Source organism: Vicia villosa, linkage group LG4 (genome assembly GCF_029867415.1).
Source record: "Vicia villosa cultivar HV-30 ecotype Madison, WI linkage group LG4, Vvil1.0, whole genome shotgun sequence".
Lineage (NCBI taxonomy): Eukaryota > Viridiplantae > Streptophyta > Magnoliopsida > Fabales > Fabaceae > Vicia > Vicia villosa.
In genome coordinates, this window is record NC_081183.1 from 81,958,252 (window position 1) to 81,969,844 (window position 11,593).

General features: G+C 43.3%; 3 protein-coding genes across 3 annotated transcripts; all 3 read right to left on the reverse strand.

The window, feature by feature from the left end:
• Window positions 1-723: 723 nt before the first annotated feature.
• On the reverse strand, window positions 724-2,403 carry LOC131597421 (uncharacterized). The gene has a single exon (XM_058870122.1). It carries the CDS (start codon window positions 2,401-2,403, stop codon window positions 724-726), a length of 1,680 nt encoding a protein of 559 aa, XP_058726105.1.
• Window positions 2,404-3,768: 1,365 nt separating this feature from the next.
• LOC131597422 (uncharacterized) lies at window positions 3,769-4,419 on the reverse strand. The gene has a single exon (XM_058870123.1). It carries the CDS (start codon window positions 4,417-4,419, stop codon window positions 3,769-3,771), a length of 651 nt encoding a protein of 216 aa, XP_058726106.1.
• Window positions 4,420-4,446: 27 nt separating this feature from the next.
• Window positions 4,447-4,998, reverse strand: LOC131597424 (uncharacterized). Its single transcript, XM_058870124.1, has one exon. The coding sequence runs from the start codon at window positions 4,996-4,998 to the stop codon at window positions 4,447-4,449; it is 552 nt and encodes a 183-aa protein (XP_058726107.1).
• Window positions 4,999-11,593: the final 6,595 nt, after the last annotated feature.

Genomic DNA, 11,593 nt, shown 5'->3' on the forward strand with positions numbered 1-11,593 from the left:
CGGTATTCGGGTTCCCCAAAGGACAAGGTGTCTGCTCGATTAAGAGAGCGGGCTTCTGGCGTTTTGTTTCAGTTAGAGGTGCTCGGCGCGTACCAGGCCGCACCCGTGTTTTTAGTTGTAGTATTGGTTGAGCTTTTCAGCGTTCCAAGGTCGAGCGAGTTCTTCTCCTTGCAAATTCTCTAGGTAGTATGCCCTGTTTTCTGTCCTTGCTCGGACGCGATAGGGGCCTTCCCAATTTGCGGCCAGTTTGCCTTCTCGGGAGTCTTTGTGGTTTCTTTTGAGCACTAGGCTGTCTACTTTGAATTCCCGTTTAATGACTTTTGCGTCATGTCTTAGGGAGATTTTTTGCTTAAGCGAGGCTTCGCGTAGAGCGGCTCCGGTTCGGACTTCTTCGACCAGGTCGAGCTCTTCTCTAATTGCCTCGATGTTGCCCTCCGTTTCGGGGGGCTCTTCGGTGAGTCTTGAGGGCACGTATATCTCGACGGGGATCACAGCCTCTGTCCCGTATGTTAGTCGGAAGGGGGTCTCCCCGGTGGTGGAGTGTGGGGTGGTGCGATAGGCCCAGAGGATGCTGTGTAGCTCTTCGACCCATCCCCTTTTTATTTCGTCCAGTCTTCTTTTGAGGCCCCTCAAAATTACTCTGCTAGCGGCCTGCGCTTGCCCGTTTGTTTGGGGATGCTCGACTGATGCGAAATGTTGTTTGGTTCCTATTTTTGTGACGAATTATTGAAAGCGCCCGTCGGTGAACTGGGTGTCGTTGTCGGTGATGATGGCCGAGGGTACCTCGAACAGGGCGAGGATGTTTCTTTTGTAGAAGCAAAGTACGTTTAGGGATGTGATTTTGGCTAATGGTTCGGCCTCGATCCACTTAGTGAAATAGTCGACCGCGACTATTAGATACTTGTTTTGATTGCTCCCGGTTACGAACGGGCCGAGGAGATCCATGCCCCACCACGCGAACGGCCATGGAGATGACAAGGACTTGAGTTCGTTGGGGGGTGCAAGGTGCATGTCCCCAAATCGCTGGCACTTGTCGCATTTCTTTACGTATTCCTTGGCGTCGTCTTGCATCGTGGGCCAATAGTATCCGGGTCGGAGGGCTTTCCGGGCGAGAGATCTCCCTCCTAAGTGTTGCGAGTTGATTCCTTCGTGTATCTCTCGGAGTATGTGGGGAACCGTGCCCTCGTCTATGCATTTGAGGAGGGGTATGGAAAATCCTCGTAGGTAGAGGCGATTTTCGACCAAGACGTACGAGCAGGCTCTCCTTCGGATTACGGAGGCCTCTTTGGGATCGGCGGGCAGGAGGTCGCTAGTTAGGTAATTATTTACGGGCGTCATCCAGCAGGACGCATCCCCTATCGCATTTACGAGTGTTAGCACAGATGGAGATTCAGTACTGGGTTTTGGCAATATTTCCTGGATTACGGATTTGTTGCCCCCTTTCTTCCTCGTACTAGCTAGTTTCGATACGACGTCTTCCCGGGAGTTGTGTTCCCTTGGGATGTGTTTTACTTTGGCGCTCCTGAATCGGGTTAGTCTTTCTCGTACGAGGGCCAGATATTTGGTGAGGGCTTCGCTTTTGACCTGATATTCACCTGAGATATGGGATGCGACCAGTTGAGAGTCGGTGAATACCTCAATTTCCTCGGCATCTAAGTCGTTTGCGAGGCGCAGTCCGGCAATAAGGGCCTCATACTCGGCTTGGTTGTTGGACGTTGGGAATGAGAGTGAGAGGGATACTTCTATGAGGGTTCCTTCCCCGTTTTCTAGAATGATCCCTGCTCCGCTTCCAATTGAGCTTGACGCCCCGTCCACGTATAAGGTCCATCTCCGGGCGTTGTTGTTTGTTGTTTTGGGGAAGGCCATTTCGGCCACGAAATCTGCCAAGACCTGTGCCTTAAGGGCTTTTCTTCCTTCGTACTTGATGTCGAACTCTGCAAGCTCTAATGACCAACGGAGCATCCTTCCGGCCATATCGGGGCGTGCAAGCAATTGTTTCACGGGTTGCTCGGTTCGTACGACTATGGTATGGGCTAGGAAATAGTGCCTGAGTCTCCGGGCCACGGTTATTAATGTGATTCCAACCTTTTCGATTTGTTGGTATCTGACCTCGGGGCCTTGGAGTGCTTTGCTTGTGAAGTAAATGGGTTTCTGGCCTTCCGGCGTATCTCGTATTAAGGTCGCGCTGACGGCCTCGGTGGATACGGCGAGATAGAGGTATAGGATTTCTCCGGCCTCAGGCCGGGATAAGACCTGTGGGATGGAGAGGGCTTGCTTGAGATGGGAGAGGGCGCGCTCACACTCTTCCATCCATTCTAAGGCGGTTTCCTTGCGCAAGAGTTTAAACAAGGGAAGGGCATGTTGGGCGGATTTGGCCACAAACCTGGATAGTGACGTGAGCATGCCGTTTAGGGTTTGGATTGACTTTTTTGAGCTCGGGGTGGGAAAATCCAAAAAAAGCCCTGCATTTATCCGGGTTGGCTTCGATTCCTCTTTTCGTTAGGCAAAAACCGAGGAATTTTCCTGCCCGAACGCGGAACATACATTTCTCAGGGTTGAACCTCATCTTGCACTTTCGGGCTTGCTCGAAAACGTTTTTGAGATGGGCGGCATGATCGGTTTCTTTTTGGGATTTGACGATCATATCGTCCATATAGACTTCGAGCATGTCGCCTATTTCCGCTCGGAACACTTTGTTCATCATGCGCTTGTATGTTGCGCCGGCGTTTTTCAGACCGAAGGGCATTACTTTGTAATAGTAGTTGCCCCATTCGGTCATTAAGGCCGTGTATTTCTTGTCAGTTTTAGCCATGGGTATTTGATTGTACCCGAAGTATGCATCCATAAATGAAAGTAATTTAAAACCGGCGGAATTATCGACTAGTTTATCTATATTAGGCAGAGGGTAAGCATCTTTTAGGCAAGCCCTATTAAGATCGATGTAGTCAGTGCACATGCGCCATTTTCCATTTGATTTTTTAACAAGTACAACATTGGAGAGCCAAGTGGTGTACTTGGCCTCAGATATAAATTTGGCCTCTAGGAGGTCTTTTACAGCTAGTTCGGCCGCAGCCGTTTTCTCTAGTGATTATTTTCTTCTTTTCTGAGCGACGGCCTTGCAAGCGGGGTCGATAGTCAGGTGATGGCAAGCCACTTCTGGATTGAGCCCGGGCATCTCGGCGGCACTCCAGGCGAATAGGTTGGCGTTTTTGCGGAGGCAAGCTTTGAGTTGTCTTTTGGCCAGGTCCGGCACGTCTGCTCTGATCTTGACTCTCCTGGTCGGATCTTCTCTGAGTGCCACGAATTCGATGTCTGCTTCTGGAATTGGCCGGAGGATCCCTTCTGATGTGCCTGTGTTTATGCTCTACTCGGACTCTCCCCAAAAACGACTGTCGAGGTCGACAGTGTCGATGCAGGGCATTAATTTGTTGGTCTCGGAGACTGCGCTGGTCGCTGTATTATCTTGAGCCGGTGTCTTTATCGTGCTCAGGCCTTTGGCGGAGGCTTCGAAGCATCTCCTGGCCGCTTCAATATCATCGTTGAGTGTTGCGACTTGTCCTTTGGTCGTATAGTATTTAAGCTTGAGGTGCACGGTTGAGGGGACCGCGATTAATTCGGCTAGGGTTGGGCGTCCAAGGATGCACTGGTATATCGATGGGCAGTCGATGACCAGGAATTGGACTTTAAGGCCCTCGTAGTTTCCGCCGATCCGATTGAAACTATGAGCTCCACGAACCCCCATGGCTTAGTCACCGTGTCGTTGAAGCCTTACAGGTCTGATCCAACGTACGGGGTGAGGTGATTGTCATTAAGTTGCAGTGTTTTGAACAGTTGGGAGTACATGATGTCCACTGAACTTCCTTGGTCGACCAATATGCATCGCATATCAAAGTTGGCCATCCGAGCCCGGATGAGAAGGGGAATGGTTGCGTTGGGTGCTCCTCCGGGCAACTCTTCTTTGTAGAAGGATATGGAGGATGGGCTGCCTTTGGCGTGGTCGAGAGTAGAGGTTTTGTTTGCACTGGCTGAGATCAGCTCGTCGAATTTGCGTATTACTGATCCGACGGTGAGCTTGCTGAATCCCCCGCCGGATATGACCGTGGCAGACGGGAACATTTCCCAAGAGCTGTGAGGGGACGGGGTGGTTGCTAACTTGGCCCAATCAGGGAGGTAAAAATCTTCAGGCCTGGTGACGCTCATGGCCACTTGCATGGCGGGCGTGTCCTCCGCCGGCTTTTCCTCGGTGATCGGTTTAGCCTCTTTGGCAGCCTCTTGCTTCTTCGCGTATTGTTTCAGGTGTCCCTCCCGAATTAATATCTCTATTGCGTCCTTCAGGTGGATGCAGTCTTCAGTGTTGTGCCTGTGACCTTTGTGGAATCGGCAGAACTTCGATTTATCCACGTTTGATCCTGCTGGCATGGTCTTTGGGAAACGGACCTTGCTCATCTAAAATTCGGCGTTCGCGCATTCATTTAAGATGTGTTCCCTTGAAGCAATCGGCGGGGTGTATTCTCGGAATTTGCCAGCTGGGGTTTTGTAATCCTTGGGGTCCCGGCCTTTGTCGTCCTTCTTTTTGACTGCTCCCCGCCGGGAATCATCTTGGCGGGCATTTTTACTGCTCTCTTCTTGCCTGGAGTTACGGACAGCGTGGGCGGCTTCTTTCTCCTCATACTGTATGTACGCCTGGGCTTTGAGGAAGAATTCGTCCAGAGTAGCGGGTGTTTCGATCCCGACGGCCTTGGCGAAGTCTGAACGTGGTCGGAGACCTCTCTCGAGTAGGAATTTCTTCATATGGGCTGTCGTGGACACTTGCACGGCTTCTTTGTTGAGTCTTTCAATATAAGCCCGTAGAGACTCGTCTTTTCCTTGGATGATGGATTCCAACGAGGCTTCAGATTTGGGGTGTCTCCGAGAGGCTGTGAAGTGTCTGGAGAAAAGTTTTTCGAGCACCTTCCTGGAAGTGATGGATTCGTCGGGTAAACTTTTATACCAAGTCATGGCTCATTTGCGCAGGGTGGTAGGGAACAAACGGAATTTGATGGCCCCGGGCACCCCTCTGTAATCAAGAAGGGCGTCGATGTTCTCTATATGTTCGTCTGGATCTGTGGTCCCGTCGTATGTGCCCAAAGGAGGGGGCTTCTCGAGACCGGTCGGCAGGGGAGCCTCTAAGATTGCGTGCGATAGAGGACCATGGCGCTCCTCTTCCTCGTTGCTAGTGGACAAAGAGGAAGATCGGTTGTAGCTACACCTGCGTCGCCTCCGGTTGTCGTCGTGCCTTGCCGAGGGCGATATAGACTTCCTTTTTGGCCAAGGGGAAATTGATCGGCGTCGAGAGTGACGGTCGCCTGACCCTTTCTTGGAGGAAAGATCCGCATTCTCCCTGAGGGAGGGGGAACGAGGGCGTTTCTTGGTTACTACGTCGCGTCGAGAACGAGGTTTGTGACCGGGGGGAGTTTTTGAACGGCGCTTCTGCTCAAAGGCCCCGATCCTATCGTTTTGCTGCTTAATGAGTGCGTTTGTCTGAGCCAGAGCGGCCAGAACGGCGGTCATGGTCTGGTCTGGGGGAGTCTGACCCTTGGAGGAAAAAGGGTTTCCCAGAACTTCTTCGTGGTCGTCCCTGCCGCCTGTGTCTTCGAGACGTTGGGATGTCTCGTCTTGGAGATCTCTTGGGGAGGGAGATGCTGAGGCACCGTCGCGAGGTACGGTGCTCCTAGGTGGAGGTATAACGACGGAGATGTCATTTTTGATGAGTTTTGAAGCGTCTAATGAAAAGGGGTCTTCGTTATTGCCGGCCGTGAGTAATGATTTGATTAAAGCTTTGGTCCCTGGGTTCTTGTAGGAGGCAAGAATGGATCAAGAAGGTGCAAGAAAAAGGAACGGGGGAGCTAGATATTCCCACAGACGGCGCCACTGATCTTACCGAGTGGATCAGATGGCCAGCAAAAATGAAGGCTGAACATTTGGGATGATTGATGGGAAAAAAGGGTTGTACCGGCAAGGCACTCCGAAGCCAACGTAAGTATATATTCCACAAGGTACAACAAAGTGAGAAAATTTCGGGGTGGAAAAGATTACCTTGCCCTCTGTGTGGAGAGAGCTATTTATAGGATGTTCTTATGCGGATTAGACTCCTCCTTCTGGAGCGGATATTTAGGTGACACGCGAATTGGTTGTTTACCGGGCACGAGGGTCCCTCGTAGTCGGCTGTCTTGTGAGTTTGCCCGGAGCGACCGGGCGGAACTTATCACGCGTGGTCTAAAGTGTCTTGGGCCGAAGGCTGGATTGGTCCAATTATACTGATTGGATCGGTCCAGAACAAATTCTATTCTGCTTCTTACACGAAACTTAAGTTGGAAGAAATCAAAGAGGAGTTGTGTCAATTTTATATTCAGCAAAGAATCATATAGGTATGAATACATTATTGTGTGAAAAGTGTTATGAATATATGTTATTGTGTGACGGATTTTGATAATGACTTCGTGTTGGAGCCTTTAATTGTGTTTCAGCATAGTTAGTTTAATTGACCGTGTTGTTCTATTCATACTTTGCAGGACCAGGACCGTCCGCTCGTCGGATTTTGAGAATTTCAGGTTTATTCTGATTTAGTTATGTTAGAGATGATTTAGTTATATGTATCTGTTGCAAACATGTGAATTGAACTATAATGGTGTATATATTTTATTTTGGATTATAATGGTAGTATATTGGTATATAATAGTATATAATGTCCTACATACTGGTTTTTGTTGAAGTAATGGTATATATATATATATATATATATATATATATATATATATATATATATATATATATAAGGCTTGAATTACAGGTTTAGGGATTATTTCCAAAAATATTACAGGTTGAAAATAAAAATAGATTACAGGTCGAATTGGGAGGCTTAAATTACAGGTTGCACTTTAAAATATTGCGTTTAGCTACGAAAGCGCTTTTAAAAAAGATCTTAAAGGCATACCTACGAAAGCATTTTTTAATAAAAAACGTTGCCTAAGATGATAAAAGAAAGCATAAAAGCTTGAAAAAAGCGCTGCTAAAGGCTACTTTAGAAAGTGCTTTTTCTAGAAAAAGCGCTGCTACAGACCCACCTACGAAAGCGCTTTTCAAGGGAAAGCGCTGCCTTAGGCCTATATATGAAAGCGCTTTTCAAGAGAAAGCGCTGCCTTTGGCCTACCTACGATAGCGCTTTTGCCTAAACAAAAAGCGCTGCTAAAACCTATAGCAGCGCCACCTACGGCAGCGCTTTTAAAGCCCAAAAAAAGCACTTTCGTAGGTCTTTTATGGCATAGTGTCTTTTTGTGGAAATGAGCAAGAAAGTCTAGGAGACTTTCGCCTGCTTTAGGGTAAACAAAGGGCATTCAGTTCTCCTCTTTCTAGATTCGTCCTTAGGCTTTTTCTTTCTCAACATTTTGATTCATATCTACCATGTTGACTTCGAGGTTGGGATTTTTAACAATCCTAACCTCCTAAAACTTAACTCAAAGGACCTCAGTAGCCTTCCCCATCTTTATACATGCAATGGAATCGTTAGTGTCTTCGACCTTGTCATCTTTGTTGATGAGGCTCTTAGTAGCCTCCTTTGTGTTGACGACGAAAAAATCCTCAGCAAATTCGTCTTCACTTATCTCCACCATGTTGATATCCGCAGGTTCAGCATAGTTGGTGTTTGCAACGGGCATGGGATCATTGTCCACCTTCATTTGAGCCTTAGTCTTGTCACGGAACTTGAGGCGTCCGTCCTTGATTGCATTTTGAATTAGATATCTGGAAAGAAAGCATTGTGAGGTTTGATTAGTGCATTTTGATGCACGTTCTTCTATGTTTGTACTCAAGCATTTCTTCGATTTGTTTTAATTTTTGTATGTTTTAATATGTTTTATATTTTATTTTTAGCTTTATTTAATTTTCGCACTTTATTTTTCAGCTTTAGCAGTCTGCACAGAAACAATCATAACTGGACTTCCGGGAGTCCGATTGAGGCGTTCTAATAATTGCTGGAAAGCTAAGAAAGAGAGCTACGACTTTTGTGTTGGAGACGAAGTCAGATTCGGAACCTATATTACCCAGATTTGCGTTTGAAGCTGCAACACTATTTTATTTTCAATTTTTGGGTCGTTAAGTAGTGGGCCTGGGTTATGTAATTTGACCCAGTTGGGTCGAAAACGTTTTTGGCTGATATACCTAGGGCTATCCGCGGTACTGTTCATCACCATACAGTATTCACGAAATTTCTCTGAACCTTGTATGAATTCAATTCATGGAGAACTAAACACCTTCTTACGGATTCACTGTACTCAGGTTTCAAACTCTGAGATTGTTATAATATTTACAATTTGATTTCGATATCTTTCAATTATGTTATAAGATTGTTGTTTGCTTAATTCGATTATCATATAACATTGTTGATTTAATTTGATTGATATATGTTCCCAATTTTAATCGCCGTTAACTTTGCCTAATTGTTAATTTGCATTTTTCATAACCGTATGCTTAATTCGGCAATAGGAACATGTTTCTCATAGTGTCAATCACGCTTGTTGACTGATATTGTAATCAAATAGGATTGAAAGTCCGCTTAGGTAATTGTAATATTAGCAATCGATGATAAGTAAGAACTGAGTCAGTGGATCTGTTTGCTCTACAATCACTTATTTCATAACAGCTTATTTTATAATCACTTTTTCTATAAATCGAACCTGAACCAAAATCCCCCTAAATCGATTTTACTTTTGGTTAATATAATAAAGAATCCTCGTGAGAACGATATTCGAGTCACTTGTCGCTATCTACGGTTTTATTCAAAACAACTCGTTTTTGATCCGCGCGCGACAGCGAATCAAGGTTTTATGGCCCAAAAAATTATGATATTTGCAAAAACCTCTTTTCTTCTGTTGATCCAACGAAGGAATTTCAGCGCCAGATGGAACTATCATTTAGCCATCTTTTACCAATAGGTCAAAAATTTCATCATATTTTGTTACATCAAAAGTGTATGTTTTCTTAGGGAATTTCTCACTCTTTTCAGGTTCGATAGGGTTCTTCCCATTTGAAAGTGTTATCACTTTACAAGGATAAGGTGGTCCCTGTTTAAATTCATCCAGGTATACTTCGCATTCTTCGAATGCTAAAGAATCATCATAGCTCTCTTGTTCGCCTAGTTCGTGTTCCGTCACTTGAATAAAACATCTTGATTTTAAAAGGTGGAATCTGTGGAGATACTCATCTATAGGTTCGCTAAATTTGCGTTTTAGATTGGCTAACTCACTCAAACTTATCTATGACCGGCCTATATAAAACTGTTCATGGAAAAGTCTCTCCAAACGAGGCCATTCTTGGATTGAGTTTGGCGAAAGGGTGATGAACCATGTGACGCGTTTTTGGTTAGTGAACTGAGGAAGTATTTCACTCCAAGGTTTTCATTATTTGCTATATCTCTAGTCTTAGTAAGATAGCGGGTTATATGTTCGACGGTGGACTCACTTGTGTCACTAGAGAATTTTGTGAATTTTAGGACTTTCCAGCCCCTAGGTATTTCAGTTTGTAAAATGTATTATGATATGGGGGAAGTATAATTTGTTCTTTGATGACCAACATTCACCCCATTTCACGCTGTCGCGCGCTCGGTTTTTTGCCATACCTCTCGCGGAGAGATACGCGAACTGACTCTTTTTGTTTCTGCTTTTGTGTTTGAAAATCAGAGAGTCGCCACCGACCTTTTATTTTATCCAATTAAGGAAAGGTTTATAAAAGAAACAGAAAAAAGACCTTTAAGAAATTCTGGGTAAGGGGGTAGGTTATACAAAGGGCAGGTGTTAGCACCCTTTGTATCCATGGTTATCCATGGGCTCTTTAATTTGCTTAGCTCACTTGTTTTCAATTGCTTTTAAATGCTCGTATGTGGTTTCAAATACCTTTGTAAATTGAATTTGTAATGATCCTTGTGCGGATGTATACAAAGTGTTTTTATCTTTCAAAAGATGCTTTGGAAAAAAGAGTGTTAACTTCGTAATGATCCTTGTTTGGATATATACAAAGTATTGTCTTTTTGAAAGTTTTATTTTGAAAAAAAACAATGATATATGAGAGATTTGTTTGTTTTGATTTGAGCAAGCAAATTAGGAGATCTACCCTGAGTTATAAGGTCTTTATCCTATTTCCTTTAAAAATCTATCCTTTCACCGGATATAAACAAAAGTTCGATTTTGCGTTTCAAATAATAGAATTTGATTTTGATTTTGAAAAGAATGAGAAAGGGATTACCCTAAGAGGTGCAAGTGTGATTGTGTTTGGATTCAGATATTTTATCTTTGAAGTTAGTGATCTAACGATTCTATTTTATCTTTGGCATACACGCAGTTTATATGTGCTGGAATTTAAAATGCGGAAATGTAAAATGCGGAAAGTAAATCTACGCTATTACATCGATTGTGCAGGAAATGTAAACTACGCTATTTACATGAATTTGACAACCTATACATTTATCTAGGAATTTAAATTGCAAGAAAATAAAAGAAGTGTTTTTGGTTTTTTTATGATTGTTTTTAATTATAATTAATGCATGATTAATTAAATTAAAATGAAGAAAAAAGATGAAAATAAATTTCAAACCTAAAAATTAAGCTTAAAATATGTTCAAAATGTTTGTTAATTAATTTTAAAACAAAACTAATTTTTTTTGTTTTTTTGAAATTGATTTGAAATCCATTAAGTTAATTAATACATAATTATATAAATAATTACACAAATAATTAAAACTTAAAGAGAAAATTATTCAAAATATGTACAAAATTAGTTCACAATATATAAACAATATTTAATATAAAGAACAATTTTTTTATGATTTTTGATTGGTTGAAAATAATTAAAAGATAAATATATGCATATTATCTAATTAATTATACAAAATATTTAAATTATGAAGAAAAATAAAATATTTTTATATTAGAAAATAAAACATTATTTTAGAAACTTAAAAATATTTTTATTATATTTTTTTGATTTTTAAAACTATTTTTAATTAGTTTAACAAAGAAATTAAAATAAAATAGAAAATAAAACAAAACAGTGATCCTGTGTGGTGATTTATGAGGGAACATGGTGTGGCTGCGTGTTTTGGAACGTTGGATGAGATTATGAGGTGATCTATGGCTCAGATTGAGAGTCACATGAGGCGCATGGATAAAGGTGTAGCATGAGATCATGCTGACTTTGAGAGTCCATCGTGGGGTCCACGCTGGTTGACCAGCGAATGGGAAGAGAAAGATATGCCACGCGTGCGGTCAAAGATTCAACCTCACTATTCATCATCTTCTTCCTTGGTACCTGCGGATTTTCTTGCAGACTTACCTGCGGATTTTCCTGCGGATTTTCTTTCAGATTTCCATGCTTTCAAAAAACCTACAAAAATGGTTATTAACAAAAACAAGGGGCACCCAGGTCACCTTAAAATGACCTCCTGAACATGATGGTGGCATTAGTTTTGGCTAAAAACGCTTGCATCATGGGATTCGAACGTTCACATGTTTGAAACTTCAAGAATGGTACATGTGTATTCTCACGTTAAAACTTGCATGTAAGT

Coding starts and splice junctions, on each gene's coding strand:
- LOC131597424 (XM_058870124.1), bottom strand. CDS start 4,998: ATGACTTGGTATAAAAGTTTACCCGACGAATCCATCACTTCCAGGAAG.
- LOC131597422 (XM_058870123.1), bottom strand. CDS start 4,419: ATGCCAGCAGGATCAAACGTGGATAAATCGAAGTTCTGCCGATTCCAC.
- LOC131597421 (XM_058870122.1), bottom strand. CDS start 2,403: ATGCTCACGTCACTATCCAGGTTTGTGGCCAAATCCGCCCAACATGCC.